General features: G+C 46.4%; 1 protein-coding gene and 1 long non-coding RNA gene across 4 annotated transcripts; one reads left to right on the top strand and one right to left on the bottom strand.

Moving 5' to 3' along the window:
- Positions 1 to 1911: 1911 nt before the first annotated feature.
- On the top strand, positions 1912 to 15052 carry LOC117775210. The gene is made up of 3 exons (XR_004616214.1): positions 1912 to 2266; positions 14172 to 14180; positions 15024 to 15052. It is a non-coding gene; the product is annotated as an uncharacterized LOC117775210 (long non-coding RNA).
- On the bottom strand, positions 2676 to 23340 carry LOC117775208 (cullin-9). 3 transcript variants are annotated; one of them, XM_034608141.1, is made up of 45 exons: positions 23131 to 23340; positions 21140 to 21841; positions 20767 to 20921; positions 20083 to 20676; positions 19588 to 19729; positions 19323 to 19513; positions 18974 to 19160; positions 18718 to 18900; positions 18095 to 18293; positions 17767 to 17968; positions 17370 to 17560; positions 17094 to 17290; positions 16667 to 16806; positions 16363 to 16451; positions 16174 to 16279; positions 15869 to 16096; positions 15639 to 15729; positions 15278 to 15449; positions 15090 to 15195; positions 14897 to 14992; positions 14629 to 14804; positions 13861 to 13994; positions 13424 to 13609; positions 13135 to 13164; positions 12275 to 12411; positions 12007 to 12189; positions 11487 to 11644; positions 11182 to 11380; positions 10824 to 10992; positions 9340 to 9485; positions 9094 to 9220; positions 8809 to 9014; positions 8295 to 8554; positions 7857 to 7974; positions 7510 to 7758; positions 6731 to 6871; positions 5939 to 6103; positions 5664 to 5827; positions 5474 to 5567; positions 5277 to 5351; positions 4779 to 4889; positions 4579 to 4696; positions 4356 to 4489; positions 3880 to 3971; positions 2676 to 3758 (listed from the first exon to the last, which is right to left on the bottom strand). In XM_034608141.1, exons 1-45 carry the CDS (start codon positions 23261 to 23263, stop codon positions 3536 to 3538), a joined length of 7899 nt encoding a protein of 2632 aa, XP_034464032.1. In that variant the 5' UTR covers positions 23264 to 23340; the 3' UTR covers positions 2676 to 3535. The 3 variants fall into 3 exon arrangements, with proteins under 3 accessions (XP_034464032.1, XP_034464031.1, XP_034464030.1); XM_034608140.1 differs by having other exon boundaries at positions 13135 to 13161; positions 19269 to 19513; positions 23131 to 23292; XM_034608139.1 differs by having other exon boundaries at positions 2682 to 3758; positions 19269 to 19513; positions 23131 to 23273.
- Positions 23341 to 24649: the final 1309 nt, after the last annotated feature.

Here is a 24649-nt window from a genome sequence, read left to right as displayed (position 1 = left end):
ATATAATACACAGCTCAGTAAAGTGAGGGAACTTTAATGTTCACAGTATAAAGTTAAACTCCAGAGATCAAAGTGTCCGTTAGAAGTGGTTGTGAATCAGTTTCTCTGCTTTGGTGCAAATCAAAGTAACAACAGGTGAAATGGAGGCAGAAGCAAGACGAGCCCCGAACAGGGAATGTTTTTAATGTGGTGTCCACAGACAGCTGCTCTCTGCTGATCCTTCCTGACTCCTTCTACTTCTGGGTCCTGCTCCTCCTCACTGCTGGCAGCATGAGGAGCTACCTGCAGCTCCATCAGGCTGCACAGGTAGGGAGATTCACGGCAGTCGAAAACAAATCAACAGCACACATCATGCCTGTTCATGCATTTTGTGTCTGAGAAACAAACGTAGCTTTAGTGAGTCGAATCAAACAGTTTGTAGTTATTCCACAGACTGTCCAGGAGGTGATGAACCAGGTCTGGGAGGAGAACCCCCAGGACTCCATCCTCCGACTCCTCAGGAGCATCATGTCCAGATGTTGTCAGGAGAACATGCAGGCAGGAGGAGGCCACACCCACTGAGTCACATGATGACTTGATGAAATTCACACACGTTGGATCAGCCTGTGGTTTCAGTTTGTTACTGGGATGTTCAGTGTGGTTTTGAATCCAGTCCTCAGTGGGTTGATGGTTTAAGTTTCCATTGACTGTTGTTACGTCATTTTGTTCTCAACTAATTATACAATGTTCATCAGTAAAGATTTTATACTTGAATCATTCATTAAGACCTGATGTGTGATGGAAGTTCTCCCTTCATGTTTCTGAGCAGTGTATTATTGTTCTGTATTAAATCCAGTAGTAAGTATCGAGTCAGTTATTATCAATCAATCAATCAAATTTTATTAGTATAGTCTCATATTCACAAATCCCAGTTTGTCTCATGGTCTTCAACAAGGTGAGACATCCTCTGTTCTTAAACCTCAACAAGAGTCAAACTACTAAAACCTTTAACAGGTAAAGAAGGTAGAAACCTCAGAGACACATGTGAGGATCCGTCTCCCAGGACGGACACAAGTGAACAGATGTCCCGTGGAACAGAGAACATCAGAGAGATCAGAGTTTTTACAGCTTTGATAAGAATAAACACTTTGTAGCTGAAGGTCAATGAACTGATGGATTATTGTCAGTAATGGTCGAGTATCTGAGGAGAAATATATATCAAGCAGACTTGTTGTGATCATAGTCTATGGTCAGGATCCACCACGATCAGGATCCACCACGATCATGATCCACCACGATCATGATCCACCATCGTCCAGTCATTGTCCACTGCCACCATCAGGATCCACTATCAGATGCCAACACGATACAGGATCCACCCTCGCGATCCACAGATCATAATCCACGATGTGGATCTGTGGACGATAAGGCAAAGTGACTCTGGGGAAGAAGTCAAGTCAGTAACATGTATTGAGATATTAATTTCTTTGATGTGATAACGATGAAGAGGAAGGAGAAGCTGGAAAGAGAAGCTCCATGTGTCATGTGACCCCCGACCTTCTAGACCTATAGCAGCAGAACTAAGATCAGATCTAAGACAAACCTGGACCAGCTCTAACTATAAGCTTTATCGTAAAGGAAGGTTTGAATCTTCAACGTACAGATGGAGTCTGCCTCCACAACTGAAGCTGAGATGATTCCACAGGAGAGGAGCTTGATGCTGAAGCTCTGGCTCCTCCTCTGCTTTAGAGACTTTAGGGACGACAGCCTGAATTCTGGGAGCTCAGGGCTCTAGTGGTGATAAGGTACTATCAGCTCTTTGAGGTTTGATGCTGCCATATTATTAATGTAGGTGAGGAGGAGGGTTTTAAATTCTAAATGTAACAGGAAGCCAGTGTAGCGAAGCTAACACAGGAGACATGTGGTCTCTGGTCCTGGTTCTCTTCAGGACACGTGCTGCAGCATTTAGGACAAACTGCAGAGTCTTTAACGACTTCCTGCTGGAGCCTGATAATAAGGAATTATAATAACTAAGCCTGGCTGGAACAAAGGCCTGGACTCATTCTTCTGCATCTTTTTGAGAAAGGACATGTCTGATGTTTGAGATGTTAAACCAGTGGAAGAGGGCGGTCCTAGAAATGTGTTTTAAGTGAGAATTAAAGGACAAATCAGTATCGAAGATCACTCCCAAGTTCCTGACTGTTTCATTGGAAGCAAGGACGATGTCGTCTAGTGCAGCTTCATCATTAGAGAATGAATCTCTAAGGTGTTTACGGCCAAGTATTAGGTATTAATTATTATTTAAACTTGATTAATATTTTTACTGGACCACATTAATCAGTTTTTCAGCTCTGAACATTGAGTTGATCCTGTAGTTCTATTCATGTTTTAACTTGACACATTTTTATCAGCAACCCACAGAACTTCGACACGTCTACTCTGAGAAACCCACATAACCATGAAAAATGTCTGGATCGCACCGTCAAAACTTTGCTCTGTTTGAAATACATGAGATCCTAGAGTCCAGAAACTTAAACAAAGTTGCTCTGGTTCCCACTGGATTTAGAAGAATTTAGTCTGGAGAGCTTTAAGTATTAATGATATATGGATAAATAATAAAACATTTAAATAAATTATAATAAATGACAGGGACTTTAATTGATGTGGTAGATTAAAAGGAGAACTCGGAGTCGAGCTGCAGCGCAGCAGAAAAAGCTTTTATTTATTTTTGCAAGAAACAGAAAGAACTTTTCAGACGTCGACCATATGAATATAAGATCTGTCTAAATTACAGATTAACATCAGATGTCGCTCGACAACAAACCAGAAACATCCCGACAGTCTTTGTTTAACAAATGACAGAGTCAATAATCAATAGATCAGTTATTGCAGATTCTTGAGACACGTAGAAAACTGTTAATGGCGCTTTAATTATTTCCTCTCAAACGAAGACAACCTCCATCGTAAAAACAAACCAAAGAACGAGTGATGACCAAAGACAAGGTAACAACAGGTACGAAAAGATAAACGAGAGGACAGCCTGACCCTGGATTAATAAATCCCTTCTTTTTTTTAAACATTTCCTTCTGATCACAAAGCAGAAAAGATTCAGAACCAAGAACGAGCCGACGAGGATATCAAGGGACGAGAAAAACTGTTCTGCTGCGATTTAAGTCAGGATCATAAAATTTTTATTTTAAATCAAACTCAGACTGAACTGGTTCAAATTGTTTTTCAAAAAATGTCAAATCTTGACTTCGATGTAAAAATTAACATTGAACTTATCATTTAATAAAAAAAATTTAAAGGTGAAAGTCAGAACATGTTTCGGTCTTGTGACCCTCGTCGTCTCGTGCTGACATGACAACATCACAGGTGAGAAACAGCGAGTGGAGAAGCAGTGCAGCTGTGTTCGGGGGCGGGGTTTCAGGTGAAAGAGGACACCCCGCTGTCCGTCTTCCATCGTTTACAGGTGGCGTTGGATAGTGGTGAAGAGGGGGCGGGCCCGACTCGTCCTCTACCTTTCTTCCTTCGACACTTTTTACTTCCCTTTGTTTCAGTCGAAGGGGCTAAAGTCCCGTTCCAGATTCTCAGACTCGTCGTCGTCAGAAAAGAAGTCGTCCTCGTCTATATCATCCTCGTCGTAGTCCTCGTGCCACTCGGGGACGAATTCTTCATCGTACTCGTCATCCTCGTCCTCCACCTCCCCGCCACCCTCCGCTCCTGTGTTGTTGTTGTTATCTGAGTCTACAGTGTCTGAAGCTCGAGCTGACTTAGATCTGAGGAGTCGTCACAAGATTTCCTTTTTACAAAGAACTTTTACAAGTGCACATAGACATGCATGTTCAACTTCTGAAAATAACGTGAGCTGGACGACTGAGAATCCTCACAGATACTCACACTTTGTTGGCGTCACCTTGGTTGGACAGGTTGGACGCCAGAGTCGAGTCTAGTTCCTGACTGCTCTTCGACTGATAACCCACCCGGAAGTCCTGCAACCACAGAAATAGGAAACATTCAGGACAGGAAATGTTCCGATTGTTTTAAAATGTGCTAAAACTAAATTTTAAATGAACCACCAGAGTCTGTTGAAAACAATCTGGTTTTATTTTTTCTATTTTAAAGTGGTTTCAGACCGGTTTCAAACCAGGTTTACAACTGGTTTTGACTGATGTTTTCTGAACTTGTTCCAGTCTGTATTTAAACTGGTTACCTCGGATGCGATACTGGTTTCAAGTTTATTTAAGAAAGAACGAGTTTAAATCCAATATGCTTTAAAATGGTTTCCCACCAGTTTTCAGTCAGACTGGTGTGTACACTGTAGTCTGGTTGTAAACTGGTTGTAAACTGGTTTTGAACTGGCTCCAGCCGGTCACCTGGGTGGAGTGCTGCAGGATGGCGAGCAGACGCTCCTGGATGCGTCGGATCAGTTCCAGTCCGGTATTCAGGTGTTCTGGTTTCAGCAGCCGCACACACGAGGCCAGGTCCGTGGACTGCAGCAGCGTCTCCTCTGAGAAAACACAGCAGGTTCAGAAACTTTATGATGATGATGATGATGATGATGATGATGACGATGACGATGACGAAGGACAGTCTCACCCAGCAGGATCTGCAGAGCATTGGTGTGAAGATCCAGAGCCTCCGTCTGTTGCTCCATCACGTCCATCTTCTCCGTCTCCTGGTTGTAGTAGCTGTAGACGCAGGAGTAAGCGAGTACCTGCAGACGACAGAGCAGGGCACAGTAAACACATCAGCAGAACCAGCACCTCCGATGATTACGTCCACGACGATGGTTTTACCTTCCGAGCCTGAGCAAGGACTTTACAGGCGTCGATGACGAAGGTCAGAGACTTCATCTGCAGAGCTTCATTAATTGACGACACTTTGTTCTCCAAGTTGATGGCAAAGTCCTGAAACAACCAAACAAACGTCTACGCCGATGTTTCACTGATGCAACGTCTAAGAATAAAACCACTGACAACTTCCTGTTCGACATTTGAAAACACAAACAATATCACGATTGATCTAAAAAAAAATCCTGTTATCCCCTTGAACCTGGTGCTGCTAATCTGTGGTTGGTTGAAGATGAAGAGCTGGTCCACGAGATCTAACTTCAGCAGGCTCCTCAGGAGCAGAGCTTCCACAATTTTCTTTTCATTGCTATTGTTTAGTTAATAAAGTGGTTTATTCAACTTTTTTCTCCTTTGCGTTGCTTCCCTTCGAGCCAGGGTTGAAAGTCAGAATTATGAGTCATCTTCCTGTTTCACAATAAAAGCCCTCCACCCTGTTGGTTGTACCTTGGCCTGATGGTGGAAGGTGCATCTCTCATTATAATCCTGGAACTTCTTCTCCTGACGTGCTGCTTTACTCACCTGCATTAAAAACACCATCATCATCATGACAAATCAGTTTATAACCCTATTAGTGTCCATTATATCATCATCAGGGCAGCACTGACGTGTGGTTAACGTGCAATACTCATGTTAAAACTCACCATGGCAGAGCAGTTGTAGTAATCTTTGTGTGTTGGTTTCCATGGTTTCAGACATCGCCAGCAGAACCCGTGGTTACATTTGGCACACGTCATACTGAGGAGGGAAGAAGAAAAGCTTTGTCATCCTGTGTGTGCACACAGTGTGTGCGTGTGTGCGTGCACATTGTCTGCGTGTGTGTAGTGTCCGTACTGCAGACAGCCCTCGTTCTTCTCGATCGGAGCCTGGCAGCTCGGGCAGCGTTTGGAGATGAGTTTAGCGAGATGTTTGCTCTGAGCCTCTGAACTCATCCCTTCATAAAATCCTCCGTCGTCCATCCACTGAGACATGTGACTGCAGCTGGATGGATAATGAGCCTGAGGGTCATAGGTCAGAGGTCATCAAAATCAACCTACTGGTCTGCACATTCAACAAAGTCTGACATGTGTGTGTGTCTGTCTGACGTGTACTTGGCTGTGACCTCTGACCTCGGGGAAGTTGCAGCTGAAGCAGGACGACCAGCGGCACTTGGAGCAGGTTCCCATACTGCCCATGTTCTCCGTACATAGAATCTGATCACAGCCCAGAGGGTTGGTGCACCACGTCAGGTTAGAACAACACTCTACGTACACCCGCAACATGGCCTTCTCATACTGAGAGAGGAGGAGAGGAGAGGAGGAGAAGAAAGGAAGAGACGAGAGGAAGAGGAGAAGGAAAGAGAGAGGAGGAGGAGGAGAGTTTGATCAGGTTCTCATTTACATCAACCTATTGTTTGGACTTCCATTTGACTTTTATTGTGAAATCTTCTTCATATGATTTAATTTGAAACATATTTCACAGACAGGAAGTGACAAGCTATTTATTTATTTACTCTCCATCTGAAGCTGGATCGCCCCCTGGTGTCTGACTGCAGGACAGGTCATAACCCTGTCTCCTCCATTGCTGTGTCTCAATTCAGCGGCTGCATCCTTCGGAGGAACTGGTCTATGCAGCCGACTTTGGTTGCATTTAAAATAAAAAAATGTCACCACGCGATTTGCTGCCATTAAATAACAGTTTGTCAATCCAGCGCAGTGAATGATGGGATATGTTGGGAAGGATTCACCGGATGGAGCCTCAGTTGCTCCTGGTTGGAAGGAAACATTTAGAGAAGTCTTTGAATTGTCTAGTTGCGCCGCAGTGACAGAATCGCTGTTCAAATGCAGCCTCGAAAGGATGCGACCCTGAATTGAGACACAGCTACTGTTAGATTGAGGAGACAGTGTCAAGCTATATGTTACCTTGGCGACGGTGTCTTTGTCAGTGAGGATGCTGAGAAAGAAATGAGACGTGGGCTGAGCCTGGCAGTCTGTGATTGGACAGTTACAGTTCATCACCAGGTTCTGTTCGATCCTCGCCGTCAGGTACTCCTGCCAGCACGACTGGAACACACACACACACACACACACACACACACACACACACACACACACACACACACACACACACACACACACACACACACACACACACACACACACACACACACACACACACACACACACACACACACACACACACACACACACAAATCTATTTTAGTGAGGACACTAACGCCCAATCCCATTTCACCCCTTAGCCCCTCCTCTCTGACGGGGGAGGGGCTAAGTGTTCGGGCGTACAGCCCTCCAAACTGAGATTTTTCAGACCCATTCTTCAAACCGAGGGCTATGACAATTTCCCAGAATGCCATGGAAATCACCTGCAAGCTGGGAGACCCACAAATGTAGTCTTTTCTCCATTACTAAGGAATAAAAAATTACGACAATGATTGTAATATCTTAGATTAATATTGTTTCAATGAATGGTAATTCTTTTCACAACCTAAAAAAAAAAATCACTAGCATGCAATTTTTCTTTTCACGATAATCCCGTATTTTCATATACTTTTATGATCCAAACAGTCCATTAAAAGTGGGTCAGAAAGTGAGGACCAGCCAAAATGTCCTCACTCTATAGAGTGTAGGATCCAAATGGTCCTCACAAAGATATCTGTGCAAGTTCACACAACCACACACACCTTGCAGCAGTAGTGCATGCAGCTCAGCGAGGGGACCAGCTCCGTGGCGGCGTTGCAGGGGCCCAGGCAGACGGGGCAGGTGGAGGCGGGGCTCGGTGGCGGCTGAGGGTTTCGGCACTTGATTCCGGCGGCCATGATGAGGGAGTCCGGGTCGTCGGTGTAGCGCTGCACCAGCAGGTCCACGTTCCACTTACAGTGAACCAGCAGGTGCTCAGCCCGGTCCAGGTCCAGACTCAGAGTCCCAGAAACCTGAAGAGACCGAGATCAGATCAACTGAGAGAACACACCCTGGTCCACAGATGTCAGAAAACCAGAGAAACAGCTGAGTCACATGAAATCAAACTCACCTGCTGGACCGTCCTCTGCATCAGCTGACAAACTTCCTCCTGTGTCATTGTCCGACCCATCGAGAAGAGAACCGCATCCAGAACGCCATCCTCAAACTGCTGCAGACCTGAAGCCAGGCTGCCCCACACACACACACACACACACACACACACACACACACACACACACACACACACACACACACACACACACACACACACACACACACACACACACACACACACACACACACACACACACACACACACACACACACACACACACACACACACAATCAATAAACTGATGATTTAAAAAAGACCTGATGATGTATGTTCCTTTAAGAACAGATGAACTGAGGATGGTCGTGAAGATGATGAAGACTCTGAGACACTAAACTAACTTAAATAACCCCTGACAGCCAGATTTAACCCTGTGTATAGGGTCAGATGTCACACCGAATATCAGCTTGGTTTTCGGTGGCGGCGGTGTCCTTCCTTAATTCAGTGCGGCTCAAGCAGAACTGGGCCTGACCCTTCTGCGGAGTGGACGGGTCCTCGGGGAGGAACTCCACGATGTGCGGGTTTTCGTCATTGCGGCGGATGCAGCCTTTACCGATGACGTGCATGATGCAGGAGAGAACGTCGCTGGTGCTACAGCTGAAACGACCTGCACCCGGAGAACGAGATGCATCCTGTTTCTGACACGATTCTAGAACCTGGAGAACGGACAAGACCAGAACACAGAGAGATGTTAGAAAATCTGACCTGAGCAGGGGCTGCAGGACAAATTGATGGAACACAAATGTTTTGGCTACAACATAAAAATTAAGTTTATGTAATTCTGGAGCTACGTTTTCCATGATGCTTTAACATGAGTTCAGTTTAAACTGAGTCAGACCAACAAAATAAAAGCTCCTGTTCTTTCAAAAATAAAAACAAATGTCCATGTGACTGTGGTGTGACCTCTGACCTTAAAGACGAGGTTGTCGATGTGCATCTCCTTCTCCTGCTTCATGATGTGAACGATCAGACAGTATATGTAGTTCCTCTTCCTCTCCAGCGACCTGGCCGCATCCTCGTCCACATTCAGGTACGTCTGTGCGGGCAGCAGCCGGAGCGACTCTGGGACGCCGTCCAGACTGCGAGACGCCACCTGCTGGTTCAAACTCAGCACACCTGAGGAGACAGACAGTGAGTTAGAGGAGGGGGAGGGGGAGGGGGAGGGTGTGTAGGTGTGTAGGTGTGTGTGTCTGACCCTGGCAGGGATCATCCAGCTGGCTGCAGATCAGCAGTCCTCCCTCACTAATGAGCGGCATCAGAGCATGCAGAAACATGGCGGCTGACAGACCTGTCGCCTGCAGCAGAGCGTCCACCTGAACCTCCTGAAACACAGTCAGTGACATCACAACGACTGAGGACAGATGAAACTGACCAGAGGATCCACATCACACAGACACTGTGTGTGTGTGTGTGTGTGTGTGTGTGTGTGTGTGTGTGTTACCTCCTGCTCGTTGAGCTGCAGCAGGATGAACAACTGCAGCGTAGACACGTGCAGCGTCCAGCAGCCGAACTGAAGCTCAGCGTGTCCAAGCCACGTCCACTGCAGCCGCCGAGGCTTTGAGTGACTAAGACCATACATGGACTGACCTGACGCACAAACACAAACATCAATGGTTATGATGTCATCACTACAGTAACGCACACCAGGAACAATAATAAGCTCATCATGGAGACCAACATGTTTTCTCACTGAGTCTGAACAAAGCTTCAGGTGTTTGTTCCATTTGATCTGTTAGTTTTGGTTTCTAATTGTAATTTAGGGACAAACATCCCCTATGTGGGCTGTGTCTACCTATACTTGACTCTGATTGGTTTGTAGACGGCGTCTGACGTCGGCATGTTGTCAGTTGGGGGGATATCAGTCTTTCTGGTGGATGGAGGAAATGAATAAAGCTTCATTTGGTTGCCATGGTAACATCATGATGGTATTACTACCAGCATCAGCACCTTCAGGTGCAGTACTCCACAGTACTACAGTACTCCACACTAGTTCAAATGCACCAAATGAACGTCCTCATGGTTCAAACATTATTTCATCGGAGGTGAAGACTGCAGCTGCTTCCTCTTCTTCTATTGTTTAATTCTGTCTCTACTTCCTGTGATTGGTCCAAAAGTCCAAACTATCCAACAAAGTGTTTTCACTCTGGAACAGAACCATGGTTCAGTTTGATCCAGACCCAGAACTCCTCCTCTGCTCTGAGGAACCTTCACACCTGATGTTCAGGTTCAGACTGAACTGAAGAGTCTGAAGCTCTGAACCAAACAAGGTGTGAACTAGTCCTGAGACTGCGAGGTCTTAAAGGAATAGTTCAACCAAAAATGAAAATTCACTCATCATCTAGTCACCAATATGATGGAGGGAGGGGTGAAGTGTTTGAGTAAACAAAACACTTTTGGAATGTCAGGGATAAACAGTGTTGCAGGTAAATAAATACAGTTGAAGTCAATGGTGATCGATCCTTCAAACGTGTAAAAACAGATAAACACAAAATACCTCCATACTGCTTCGGTGGTGTCATCCAAGTGTCTGTAAGCCCCGACATTCCTAATTGACTTCTCAGGTGGATCACAGCTGACATTTATGCTAAAGACATGTACTCGTTTCGAGTCGAATCTGAATGTTGGGGCTTTCGGACACTTGGATGACACCACCGGAGCAGTATGGAGGTATTTTGTGTTTTTTTTTTTACATTTGAAGGAGGCACCAGTTACTTCAATTGTATTGATTTGGCTGCAACACTGTTTACCCTGTCAATTTTTGTGTGAACTATCCCTTTAACCCAGGTTTATAAACATAAATACCTTTTTACCTCTGCCTTGTAAGGTGACCTTGAATGCTGTGAAAGGCGCCTATAAATAAAATGTATTATTATTATAATAATAATAATAATAATATGGTCAAAGTATGGGTGAACTGGAACTAACTGTGAGTGTAGAACTGGGTGAACTGGTGCAGATAGGAGCAAAGTTCTGGTGAAAAATGTTTTGCTGGTTCGTCCAGGAAGCAGAGCGAGGACACAGCCCAACAACGAGGAGACAGAACCAGAACCTGGGCATCAGCCTCCTCCTCTGACTCCTCCCACTCTTGCGTCATCTACAGCAACAAGAAAAGGACTGAGTTAAAAAACTGAGTTAAAATCTCCAGTATGATTTCCACTGTTCACCTCACACCCAGTTTACAATCTCAGTTTAAATTAATATAAACTCAACAGTTGGTGCATTAAATAAACTAAAACCTAAATGACATTAAAACAACGAGGAGGAGGCGTGTCTTCCTGCTCACCTGGTCGTGCTCCTGCAGTTGGCAGTCGAACTGCTGCAGCCTGTACAGGTGAAACTCCTGCTGCAGCTCGGACGACTCGCTCAGGTTCTTCAACATCTGCTGAGGGAAGCGATTTGGGAAGCAGCTGCCGATTTGATTGATGACAGCGGTCTCTAACCAAACATTGCCTTGAGCCAGCAGTCGGTCGCCCAGGTAGTACCTGAGGAGAGAAAAAGGGCTTGATGTCATAAGTTGTCATACCGACATGTTGCTGTGTTCGAGTTGCATGTGACTGTTTGTGGTCCATTGTCTAGTGATGCTCGCACCTGTAGAAGTGTTCGAAGGTGTTGGCGAGCTCCAGGCCTGACAGGAAGAGCATCGGCTCCAGAAACTGCTGCAGCCGCTCCAGAGTTGCCACGGTGCCGGATGCCGCGCCGCCAACCTGAATCATCTGATCGATGTACTGAGCAAAACGCTCACTCACCTGCACACGAAGAAAACTGCGTTATCACACTGGAGAGATCAAGTAAGCCTGAATTCAACCCAAGTTTAAACTGGTCATAGGTAGAAGAGGAGGAAGTGCTTCAGTCCATTATGTTTTAATAAGTGTGAACTCAAATCTAAATAATGATCCTCGACCAGTTAAACCTGAATCAAACAAATGGTTTATGAATCTGTAAATTTGACCCTCGAGGGAATCTGGGTGTTATGAGGCACGTTTGCTTCAAAACAATTTTTATACCCAGAGGATAAGCAGCTGAGTTAAACTAGACTTACTCTTGTCAGGACCTACATGCACGGTTCAGATCATGAAGATAAACCAGACTTAATTCTGTCAGGACCTACATGCATGGCTCGGAGGATGGAGAGCTGCAGCAGCGCAGCAGAGAAGCCGTGTCGAAGGGCGAGGACAAACGCTGTCTGCTGCCCAAACAGCTCCTCCATGGCATTCTTCAGCCGCAGGTACAGAGTCCGGTAGCGCTCCACGAAGTCGGGATGACTGCAGCTCAACTCCAGGAACTTCTTCACCTGGGGGTAGGGGTGGGGGATTCAACATCTGGACCGAACCACACGACGATCCACTGATGTTCAGATATAAACATGATGTTCTTACCTGGCGCTTTACCACCCCTTGCCAACAGAGGGCGATGCCTGCAATGCTACTGCTGCTCTTCACTTTGGGCTTTGCTGAGGAAGATGAAGAGGAAGAAGAGGCAGAGGTGGCGTCTTTGTTTTTACCATCTTTACCATCTGGAAGAGAAGTTCAAAATTGTATAAATTGAAAGAAGATTGTCACCGACAGTTGAAACCAGGAAAATAAGATGAAAAAAAAAAAGAAGCCAGAAACGTAAAGAGGAAGAAGCTGTTGACATGCTCTGTCCTTCCTTTCCATCTTAAAAAAACAAAAGATCAGTGCTGCAGCTGCAACAGGAAGTGTGCCGTCAAAATAAGAGCAGTCGAAACTAAAAGGAAAATGAGTGAGAACGTGTCCTGATGACATCAGCGTTGTTTGTTTGAAGCCGCTCAGACAAGGAGAAGAAAGCGTCGCCCCGTGCTAGACACCACAGGTATTACAAAATCAGATCATAAAAGCTGAAGTTTGAGTTTGAAGCTGAAGATAAAAAAATGCAGAGGGTGGAGCTGAAACATCAGTGTGAGTATTTTTCTGCTTTTCTTCTATATTATGGTATAAATGAACAAATTATTACAGCAACACACGTGTATTCATCAGCTGTTGAAAATAGGAAAGTTCCTGCTTCTTGTTTGATTAATTTTTAAATAAAACTATTTGTCTGTATCGTGTTTTCAAGGATCAGAAGAGCCGCAGTCAGCATGTTTTCAGTTAATCTCTGCTGCCGTTCAAGTAGCAGAGGGCGATGTGATGAGTTCCTGTCCTCGTCTGGACACGTAAAATGTCACAGAGCAGACGTGAACACACATAATGCAGACGAGCGCCTCTGAATAGTTACTTACTCTTCTGCTCTTTGCTTCTGTTGAGACCTTCTGGAAAAAAGAAAAAAAAACGCTTTACACATGGAGTAAAAATCTCTTTTTAACCAGACGACATCATGTGATGAGAAATGACAAACCATATTAAAGTCAGTCTCAGGAAGAGACGCTTACTTTCCTTTACAATTTATATAAAAATGCTGTTCCTTCCCAACGTGTTCCCAGGTCTCCTTGTGCTCAGTGACAATTTTTTGTCACAGATGATCTAAGCGAAGACAACAGCACAACAAACATCGTGGCATTTCAGACTCACTCGATTTGACGGGCGGTTTCAGCTCCTCGCCGTCCATTTGACGTGTGTCCACGTGAACCAGCAGGTGTGTGAGACGTCTCACTCTGGAGTTAAAGATGGCCGCCCGACTTTTGCCGCGACAGGCTGACTCTGTGTTATCCAGGTACTCGCTGAGCAGCCAGGACAGAGGGCTAGACGCTGAGGATTCTGGGTAAAAACAGAGCATATGCGAGGACCAGCTTCAGTGTTTAACCATTACTGTGATGACCAAACTGTAAAGACTGAACTTTATTGTAAAAAAGCAATTTTCAAACACAAACTCAAACTAAACAAAATAATTAACAAATTTATACATGACAACTGTGTATGTCGGTGTGCATCTCTGTGTGTGTGTGTGTGTGTGTGTGTGTGTGTGTGTGTGTGTGTGTGTGTGTGTGTGTGTGTGTGTGTGTGTGTACCTGACAGTGTGATGCTGTGGACGATGGGGGTGATCAGAGCCTCCCAGCAGGTTCGACCCAGAGCTTCAGCTGCTTCAGCGTCAGGAAGAAAACGATCAGCAAACATCTGCTCATGTCTCAGAGCGCTGTTCAGTCTGAACACAGAGAGACGGGGACAAACAGAGAGAGAGACACAGAGAGAGAGAGACACAGAGAGACTATTTACACTTCAAGGAAACATGATAAAATTACATAGAGTTTATGTTCTCATAGAGAAACTATAAATGAAGTACATGTCCTTAGACCAGCTGTTGGTCTGTGACGGAGCAGAGAACCTCTCTGTGTCCCCACATCAGCCTGAACTCTCCAGGTCATGTGTCGCTCTGTAAAAACTAAAATCTATTAAAAGTCTGGATTTCACCATTTTCTCAAACAAGTGAACCACATCAACGTTCAGTTCTTCTTCTACCTTTCCGGCTCACATACACCGCCATCTTTGCCTGAGCTAAAACAAAGTTTAAAAGCTGGCACTTGTGTTTTCTCTAGCGAGTGGAACACACACACGCACGCCCACGCCCTGCATCAATGAACTAACTCAACTGTCCATCTCATACAACTTATTTTTACTTTAAGTACTCTTACTGCAGCAGCACTAGCCTAGCATAGCATAAAGACTGGAAACAGCTAGTGTTGCTTAGCTAGGAGTTAGTAATACTATATTTCTGTCATATGACTGTATTATTACTACAGTATTATTAGTGCAGTAATAGTATTATTGGTGCTGGTTACTTGTTGAAGAGCTGCAGCAGCTGCGTCTTGTCGTCCGTCACTTCCTGACACCAGGTGTGAGCCTTGGTGCTGTAGAACAGGTACGTCCGACAACACAGCTGCTCCTTAAACACCGGCCAGAATGTCGGCTTTGGACCCAGAACCTCGAACCCGTGGACCCGAGTGTCGATCCCGCCCTGTTACAAAGGAGAAGGGGTCAGGATACTACAGAATGATTTTGCTAAATCATGGACTGGAGTATGAACTAGAGTAGGAACTGTACTTTTACCTGCTGACATCTCTTGATCCTGATCTGGATGATGGACCAGAAGCGAGTCATGTTCTCCAGCAGAACCACGCGACTGGCTGAAGGAGTCACGTTCACCTGCACAGACACACAAACACAACATGAACAGTTTATCTGTGTCTATTACAACACATCTGTACCCGTGGTAACATGTCGATTTGTTGTTCAGGCTCACAATGTTGAGCTCCGTGTTGATGTTGGTTGGGTCGTCTCCTCCCAGAACCAGAACCCGGGCCGGCATATAGCTAGAGTCCTCGCTGGCCACCAGGATGGCCAGTTGCCTGCACGCATGCACACACACACACACAGTGAGTACACTGCAGTACTCACACATGTATCAGTATTAGCATGTAAGCGTGTCACCTGATGACGACGCCTTTGTGCATGTAGACGTTGATGAAGTGTGACCCTGTGCAGCCGTTAGACTCCCAGTACGTTTTCGGGTTCTTGTCGGTCAGTTTATTAGCTCGATGGTGATTGGATGAGACCTCCACCTTCTCCCAGCACTTATCCTCCTTCAGCTCCACACTAGACCCTGAACACAGCACGAGTTCCAGCGGTCAAAACAACATAACCACAAGATTCACCTGTGTGTATTTGTCTGTGTGTGAGTGTCTGCGATTACATCACCATATGACTAGGTTGTGATAGATTGATGTGTGTACAGTGTGTGTTTTTCTCAGTTTTTAGAAACATCTCACAAACAGGAAGTGGATGAACGCACCTTGGCACAGGTTCCTGAGGAAGACGTCGAAGAAGGGGATGTTGATTGGTTGATGGCTGCGGCGGTGCTCCTCGATCTGACCCAGAACCATCTGGCAGAAAACACAGCGACCACTTAAATGACTCCAGTTACCATGGAAATAACGTTTCCATCTATGACTTTGACCCTTCGCTGCACCACTGATAGGACAGGGGCATCTCTACCCCGCCCCTCCCTCCCTCTGTGGTTACCTGTATACAGCCGGCGAGGACGCTGGTGGTCATCTTCTTGTAGAGGCTGGCATACTTCTCACAGTCGGAGATTAGGTCACGGAGCTCGGTGACGAGCAGCAGGTTTGTGCCATGTTTGTCCAGAGCTTTCACCAGAGCGTCTTTCATCCCCAGACGACACATCACCACTGCGTAGTCTTTGTTCAGAGACGCCAGCCGGTACAGGAAGCGGACAAACTGCTGGACCACCTAAGGACAAATCACAGGAGGTTAATGCATGTCAGCCGGCTGGTTTCAGTTTCCATTGTCACACTGCAGGAGTGCACCTCTCTGTCGTTGACGAATGCCGTCATCGATGATAGGCAGGGCTCAATGCTCTCGTGCCACGGCAGCACATCCTCCTGGTAGTTGTCCAGGATCTTGTTCAGGATCCTGCACGAACCAAAAGAAAGTCCCGATTTATCACCATGATAACAACAATGCCACATAGAGGTCAGGCTGTGATTTGTCCGTACCTGAGGATGGAGAGCTGCACGGCTCGGTCGGCTCGGTGCTGCTCCATTAGACGAACAAGGTCCTGGTACGTGTCACGACTGTGAGTTACCTGATCAAGAAACACAGACTGATCAATAACCATAATGATCCTGTCGCTATGATTATTACATTCAATTATTGAGCTGTTATCGAACCGCAGGATGTGAAGACGTCTCATGACAAACACTGAGTGAAGCATCTTCTCTAAAAAAGGATCTTTGGCTGAGTGTTAACATCAAGAATCAGCGTTTCCTCCATCGCACAACCTGTGAGGTGTGTGTGTACCTGACTGCGTTCATCCTCCAGTTGTGAGGCGTCGTCACACAACAGCTGCTCTAGAGTCTGAATAACCTCTTTAGTCGCTGTCAGTTCCTTCAGACTCACAACCAACATCTGGAGCTCAAAATCCAGCTGTTCAAGATCGTCTACAAGAGAACACACACGCACAGTTTAGAAACATTGAGCCTCGTTTCTAACCCTCGCAAATTAGATTTCTTCTAATTATTCTGCTGTTATTTGAATAAAGTTTAATTTAATGGATTTAATTTTTCATACATTTGTAACTTTTTTAAGTTAATAAATAAATTAAACCTCATAGTTACATGATTGTGTTTAAATGATAATAGTTTAAATGTGAACGACTGTGCTGCAAAATCATGCAGCGGTTTTCGGGATTTCGTGCCCCAAGCACCCTAACCCTATACACTCTTACCTTTGCTCTCCAGTTTGTGGACCATGGAGATATGGTTGAGGGCGATGATGGCAAGCATGGTCTCCGCTCGGGACAGAGTCAGACATTTCTTGAGGACAGTGGTGACTTCACATGCTACCAGCTGCTCTGCCAGACTCTTATGGTTGGAGATGAGCATGATGATAACAAGCAGGCCGTTACGCACTGACAGCATGCAGCTGCACAGAAGAAATCAGTAATCAATACTCAGGAGGCAATTAGCAACAGAAAAACCTGAACCGGGAGTTGGTCCGTTACCCTTTAGTCTTGAGCATGAGGTCGATGGCGGAGGGGATGGCTCCCAGCAGCCCTCGGGAGCCTTCGGGCGTGGCCGAGCCGATGCTAGCAAAGATCTCCAACATCATTTGAGTGCCTGACTCCGAGAGAGGAACACCGCTGCCGACGCTGCGGAGGTCGTGTTTACTGGCTCCGGTGATCACCTTCAGAGTCTGATAGGGGGACGCTAACATTAGCTATGTAGTATTAGTAACTCCACTTGTCTAAGTTCACATGTACAACAACTGAGGATGTCATGCAAGATATTCAGTGCCATCTAGTGATGAAGTTATATTTTAGAAGCAATATCTGTGTATAGATAAATACATTGTGTGTGTGTGTGTTATTTTTCGAAATGGCAGCGGACAAGATTTCTCACCGCGAGCGCCAGCTGCTGAACATGTGTGACCGACGACAACCCCTGCATGCAAGTCAGGATAGCTTTGACTCCGCCCTCAGTGGCGAAGGAAACTCTCCACTCATATTTCAGCATTAGGAGGTGAATGAGTCTCAGCGTGCTGATCACTACGTCTTTACACGACGACGACAGAAGCTCCACAAGCAGCTTCAGCACCTTGTCCCTGTCGAAACCAACAGAATCAGTCTGACGTCAAGGTCAGGAATCTATCCCAGATCACGCCACTCTGTTAGACCAGCTCATCTACTCACGACTCTGCATTTCCTTGCAACCCTGTTGTGTTTCTCACCGTATGGTCTGAGCAGATTCGCTCCTCATGTAGTTTTTCTCCTGCGCTCCTCTCTCCTCCATCAGTCTGGTGATGAAGAGCACAGCAGCGAGCTGCTGCACCCGGTCTGAGCCCGACCCCCCCTTCTTCAAGACGTCCACCACCTCCCCCATCTTCTCCAACGCCGTCTTCTTCCCCTGGACCATTAGGTTATTAAACACTGCAGGGAGATCAGGTTGAGAGGCGTTGATACAGAGACATGGATATAAACTTCAGGCTGAAGATCTTCTTTCTCTTTCTCACCTGTAGGGTTAGGTATCGTTTGTTTTTGTGATACTGGTGATAAATCAATACCAAGGGTACATTGTAAGTTGGAATTTAACATAATAACCATTAATGGTTAGGGTTTATTTAATTTGAATATAAAAATTTGCTTCGACATTTTGTTGTCTGGAGTGTAAAGTAGCTACTAGCTAACTGTTGGCTACAGTTACGTGCTGCCAGAGTCATGAAGAGTGTTGTCACGTTGCCTGTGAGCAGAGAAACTATCTCAGTACAGAGCTGAGGAACAAAAATCTGCGCTGTGATTGGCCCTGTGGGTAACAGCTGTTTAGGTTATATGTACTGTATCTAAGCCAACTCACCTGTGATCTTGAGCTCCAGGTCATCAGGGAGCTCCCTGTCGTCCTCTGCTGGCAGCTCGCTCTCCATCTCTGAATCGGCAGGAACCTCCTTCTTCAGTTTCTTTGAGACGGAGCCCATGACTGATGACGACGAGGAGCCTGGTGCTCCTCCTCCCAGCGCTGATGAAGCCAGAGAGCTTTCAGCTGAAAACAGAGAGTGAGAGTAAGCAGTGTCATCTTGACAACAGACTCGTGTTTGTGGCGTCTCCGTCCTCACCCAGCAGCTCTTCATCCTCCAGACGTCCTCCTCCTCTCCTCAGATAGTGTTTGGAGAAGGCGTGGGAGCACAGCAGGTCGCTCAGACACGACGACGGCAGCTTCTGCTTCAGGTAGTGAAGCAGCTTCTTGGCCATGTCTCCAGGGACGGACAGACTGATCAGGGACGAGTCGTCAAGGTCTCCATCCTGCAGGAAGAGTCAAATTTATTCACCTGAAACCTGTCCCAACACAGTTGAGCCACCTCCATCTGACCCGTTTTTATTTTCTAAGCTTTATTGACGGACACAACGTACCAAAGGCTCAGTTTCCCAGCATTTTCTCTGATTGCTGTGTTGTCTGCTTGTTACCTGCTCCTCAAGGCTCTGCAGCAGGATGCCGTACACTTCCGGCTGCTGTTTCGGCTCCAGCTTCTTGATGAAGAAGACTATCTCCCACCACTCTGCTCGGCTCAGAGCTGCAGGCTCTGCCTGCAGGCCCTCCAACAGGTATGGCAGCGAGTAGAGACCACCCGGCGGCTTCGAGAAGAATGTCTGATTCACTGAGGAGACATTTTTTTTTTCAGTTGCAGGGTCAGATGGATGGTCAGGTGAGTGTCAGGTAATCAGGTCGTACCTGCGGTGAGTTTGAGCGTCTCTGTGAGGGACGAGGCTTTTTCCTGCGTTTCTTTCTCGGCCTGAGTGCTGCTGCCGCTGCCCAGGATCTCCACCATGTGCCAGTGGACCCAGTATGTCCTGGACAGCGAGTTCCAGTACACCTTAATGCAACACAAAAACACACAGTACAGGTCAGAACTGATTTAAAACTTTTCAAACTTTATTTTTTTAGTTTTGTTCCCTCTGAACCTCAGTTTTCACTTCAGTCTTTACAACAGCAGGAGGCACTGCAACCATCCAGCTGTGAGTTTCCATTTTAAAACACAAACTTCTTTCATTGTTCATGAATCAACTGTTGTTTTACTGAGCATCACTCATCAAAACATCTGCTGCATCAATGGACAAAGAATGACAAACATGAAGATTTATGATCTGAACATGTGAATAAAACAATAAATAAATCTTTTAAATTGATTCTGATGATTAAATGATCATTAACTTGTCATTTCCTCACCTGAACGGGTGGCGAGCCGTCATTGCTGTAGCGAAACTCTCCTTCATCGCCAGCGCTCACCTCCTCGTAGTCCTCCAGCATGCGGACCATCATGCCGCTCTTTAGGTTGTCCTGGACATACTCCACGTAGGCTGAACGGCAGGCGAAGTCGGAGCGCGTTTTGAATCCGTTTCCCAACTTCTTCTTCGGCGGTGTGATGGCGGGCGCTGCGACGGCGGAGCTGATGGGGAGAGCGATGGGGGAGGTGCAGAATCGAGGCTGGAAGATGGACCTGAGGACAGGGTGAGACGCCTCCTCCACCTGCTCTTCCCCACAGACTCCTCCTCCGGGGCAGTGGGCGGAGCCGTTGGGGAGCAGGCGGTTGCGGTCCCAGCCCATCACTCGGACCAGTTCTGAGATCAGATTGGCCATTGCCATGGTGAAGTCGAACTCCCGCTGGACCCGTAGGTGCTCCGTATGGTGGCCAGTGCTGGTGGAGGGGCTGGCATCCTGTCTTTCAGAGCTAGAATCAGTCCCCGCCGTGTTGAGTTTGTCCATGAGAGACGTGACGCACAGGTAACGCTTTACCAGAGAGAAAAGTAGCTTTCCCGGAATCTGATATACAACAAGAAGAACGTATAAGAGTAAGCAACGCCACTCCTCCTTCTGCAGGGTTACTGTTGGAGTCAGTGAACAGTGTCTCACCTGAGGCAGGTGAATCCCCTCGAAGGAGATGCCATGCTCCTCCGAGGACGTGGTTTCGGCGAATAGCTCCAGTAGCGTGTAGCGGTTGTCGAAGTCCATGTGCTGCTCGATGCCGTCCTGCTGACTAAGAGACAGGAGGACGTATGCTCGACTTCCTGCGGGGATGGACATGAGAAGACAAGCCATCACACCTTTCCTCAACTGTCTGCTGCCCTGATGATATCACTCACACAGACCCATTACAAAACATGCCCCTGTAGAATATTACATTAGTGTTATTACTGTTACAGACACTGTGTGAGAGATTCAGTTCATCACCATGGAAATACTAGTTAACATTGGTCTTGTAAATAAAGTTTTATTTTGAGCTCACCTGCGTCGTGTGAGGCCAGTGCGCGGAGCATCTTCCCAGCACTGCGTCTGGTCTGTGTCTCCTTGTTGCACAGCAGCTCCATCAGCAGGTTGAGGGCGCCCGTCTCCTTGAAGACTCCGACCAGCGAGCCGATGCTGGCGTAGGCACTCAGCACGTGGATGGTGTGCGTGATGCTGATGGAGAAGTCGCTCTTTTTTGCCATTTGCTTCCTTGCCCGACACACCAGGTTCTTCACGTCCTCCTTCATGTCTGACAGCTCCACCTCGTCAAAGGTGACGTCTGCCGGGAACTCGTCGCCACCTCTCCTCTGGGCTCCATCTGCTGTCTCACCGCCATGCTGCTTCTCGTGTAGCTGCAGGGGGCGCAGTGTGTCTGTTTTCCTCTTGCCCAGCAGAGTAGGGCAGTTGGCGTACACATCCTCTGTCGACATCCACATCAGGATGTTCTCCGGTTTGGATTCACCTGATGTGGAGCTGCTGGACCCGCCCACTCCAGAGCTGCCACCACCCGCCCCACTTGTCTCACTAGCCCCGCCCGCAGAGCTGGAGCCGTCATCGATGGTGACGAGGCACCAACGAATCAGGTACTCAGTTTGGCTATCATGGGTTCGGCGTTGACGGATCAGCTCCTCAGGATACGCCTGCAACTTCGGGCCGAGCTGGACCAGCAGGTTCCCATTGCGGCGTTCGCCCACCATGGTCGCTATGGAGACAACAGAGGATCAGAGGAAAAGACAGAAGAGGAGGAGACAGAGTAGGAGGAGGAGACAGAGGAAGGAGGAAGCAGAGGAAGAGGAGATATTAGAGATGGTGCAGGTCTCCTCTTGTCACAAGTTGCGGAGTTGAGCCTTGTTGCTATAGAAACACTGGACCTGGGTTAATGAGATTCATTAATAGACTTCTCTCCGTCTCCAGTGTGATGTCCCCCTTCACTATCAACCAGTCAATCAACCAGTCAATCAACCAGTCAATCAACCAACCAACTGATGTGAAGTGAATCAGCACAGGTTGAAGTAAACAGCAGTGAGACGTTCACGGTCACACTCTCAACTGCGTTTCAGTTCCGCTTTAACACCACGAGCCGCTGCTGGGCTCCGTCTAATACCTGGACTAACCCTCAGACCAGACCGAACCCATGAGCTCAGACACGGGCTGACAGTTGCTGGTGAAGCCGGCGGAGCAGTGAGGGACTCGGCCTCTGCTCTCGGATCATCGTGGTTTTTTGGAATTCACAGAATTCAAAACTCCTCACGCAACACATCAGAAGCTAGCAACGCTGCTAAAGTTAGCACCGAGTTTTCACATGATCGGTTAACTTCACCAATGCTTCTTTACCTGGTTAACAAAGGAACGGCTTCACTAACCCACGTCACTGACTCGTCCACTAGTTAACCCCTCACTGGTAGTTAAAAGTAACAGTGCGGAAAACGTCAAACCAAACTCCGTTTTAAAATCGTCAGATTTTAGGTAAAAAGATGATTGAAGCCGTAAAAACAATCTAAATCTGATGAAAGTGTATTTGCTGGTCGGTGAAGAATCTTCTGGTGAATTCGGGATGAACAAACTGAAGTTTATATAAAGTTAGCCAGAGTTCCGCCTGAGCTCTGACTCACTGATCCGGTTTGTTAACAGATTCAAAGTTGATCTTGTGTTTGATCAAATGTCGGATGTTATATTTGATGTAATTGTTATAACATGTGGGTCATATGACGTGAGTCCTGACGCAGATTCAAAGTCTAAAATAAAACCGTATGTTTCAGATCGTTTTAAAGTAGAACTGAACTTCATCAGCTGCTGTTCAACCGGACCCCGACGTGCTGTTGTCTCCGTGTTCGCTTCACGTCGGGCCGAGCCCCGGGACACTGACCCTGGATGTGAGCTCTGAGCGCCGGGCTGGGCCTGTCCAGCTGTCCGCCCGGGTCAGCCCGGGAAGCGGCCGAGCTGACACACGCTCCGGCCTGAAGGCACAGCCGCCGACAGGTGAGCTCTTACCTTCCGAGTCCCAGACTGTGTCCCTGGCGTGAGTTGTCCTCCGAAGCCGCTGTGTCCTCCTCCGACCAGACCCGTCGTGTCCCGGGGAGCAGCGGCTGGTTTCCTCCGGAGCTTCGAGTTGCTGGATGCGCATTAACGCCCTGAAACAGGAAGAGCATCGAACCCTTCTTCTTCTTCTACTGTGTGTGCCGGTGCAGACAGTAGACTGCCCCCTGCAGGACAGGTCCACATCATACATTTAATATAACCCTGATAAATAACAGGAAGAGTAGAAACCATAGTATTAATATATATGTATTATATATGTATATCAGCTTCTTAATTAGGGCCCGAGCACCGAACAGTAGGAGACAGTGGGAGGCCCTATTGAAATTGTAAGGATTATTATTATTTTATTTTTTCAGGCAAATGAATTGGCTTTTTGAGGGCTTCAACAAGTTCAAATAGTTACCAAAGTTTGCAGAAAATTTAAAAGTGTTGAAAATGTACGTATTCTGGAGTAATTTTAAATGGGCGTGGCAAAATGGCTCAACAGCGCCCCCTGGAACGCGTTCACATTGACCGATCTTCACAAAAATCGATACACAGGTGTATCATGACCAGACAAACAAAAAAGTCTATAGGTGCAATTTGAAAAACGCAACAGGAAGCCCGCCATTTTGCATTTAGTGGCCATTTTTCACATTTTTCACAATTTTACTTTGACGTACTTGTCCCAGGGCTTTCATCAGATCAACTTCAAATTGAGATGAGTGTCATCTAAACAAGACGGAGATAAAAACTACCTCAAAGATCGATTTTTCGTCACACGGTGTGACCGTGGCGCGTGGCGTCAAGGTTTGATTACACGCCATCAAAACACGAGGTTCTGTATCTTGTTTATTATATATTTTCTTTAATTGAAACATGATCTGGAATATGGGCTATACAAATAAAATTTGATTGATTTATTGATGATCTGATGTTTAATTTCTGTCAGCACTATAATCTTAGTTCTGCGGACATTTAGTGATTTTTGTTTCCAAACTGTAGACTGAAAGAAATGTTTTATGTTTTCTTTATCTGACGATGAAACGATTTCATTCATGGTTCACTTGTTTGTGAAAATTGTGAAATCCAGACTTTTAATAGATTTGAGTTTTTACAGAGCGTCTCATTACCTGGAGAGTTTCAGGCTGATGTGGGGAGAGAGGTTCTCTGCTTCATCACATATAAACAGCTGGTCTATGGACATAAACTCTATAAATGTAATTTATCACTTTACAGTGTAAATACTGAAAAATAATTGATGGTTTAAAATCTCCCCCTCTGTCTGTCTGTCTCTCTCTCTGTGTCAGAGTGCATGCTGGGAGTAAGTGGGGTGAGTGCTGTGGAGAACTAATCAGATTGTTCAATTTTGTTTCTGTTTCTTTTTGCTCTTTCTTCCTTACTTATAGCAGTAGTGGTGTGTTTGTGTAGTAGCAGTAGTAGTGTGTAGTAGTGTGTAGTAGTGTAGTTGGTGGAGGTGCTGGCTGCCGGT

Source organism: Hippoglossus hippoglossus, chromosome 15 (assembly GCF_009819705.1).
Source record: "Hippoglossus hippoglossus isolate fHipHip1 chromosome 15, fHipHip1.pri, whole genome shotgun sequence".
Lineage (NCBI taxonomy): Eukaryota > Metazoa > Chordata > Actinopteri > Pleuronectiformes > Pleuronectidae > Hippoglossus > Hippoglossus hippoglossus.
This window is presented reverse-complemented; position numbering and strand designations above follow the sequence as displayed.

What these genes read in the sequence shown, in the direction of transcription:
- LOC117775208 (XM_034608139.1), bottom strand. Translation starts at nt 23,263, where the DNA reads ATGCGCATCCAGCAACTCGAAGCTCCGGAGGAAACCAGCCGCTGCTCC. An exon ending in CCATCCTCCGAGCCATGCAT is followed by an intron (nt 11,645 to 12,006) that starts GTAGGTCCTGAC and finishes CTTCGTGTGCAG; the next exon opens with GTGAGTGAGCGTTTTGCTCA. An exon ending in ACCTTCGAACACTTCTACAG is followed by an intron (nt 11,381 to 11,486) that starts GTGCGAGCATCA and finishes TTCTCTCCTCAG; the next exon opens with GTACTACCTGGGCGACCGAC.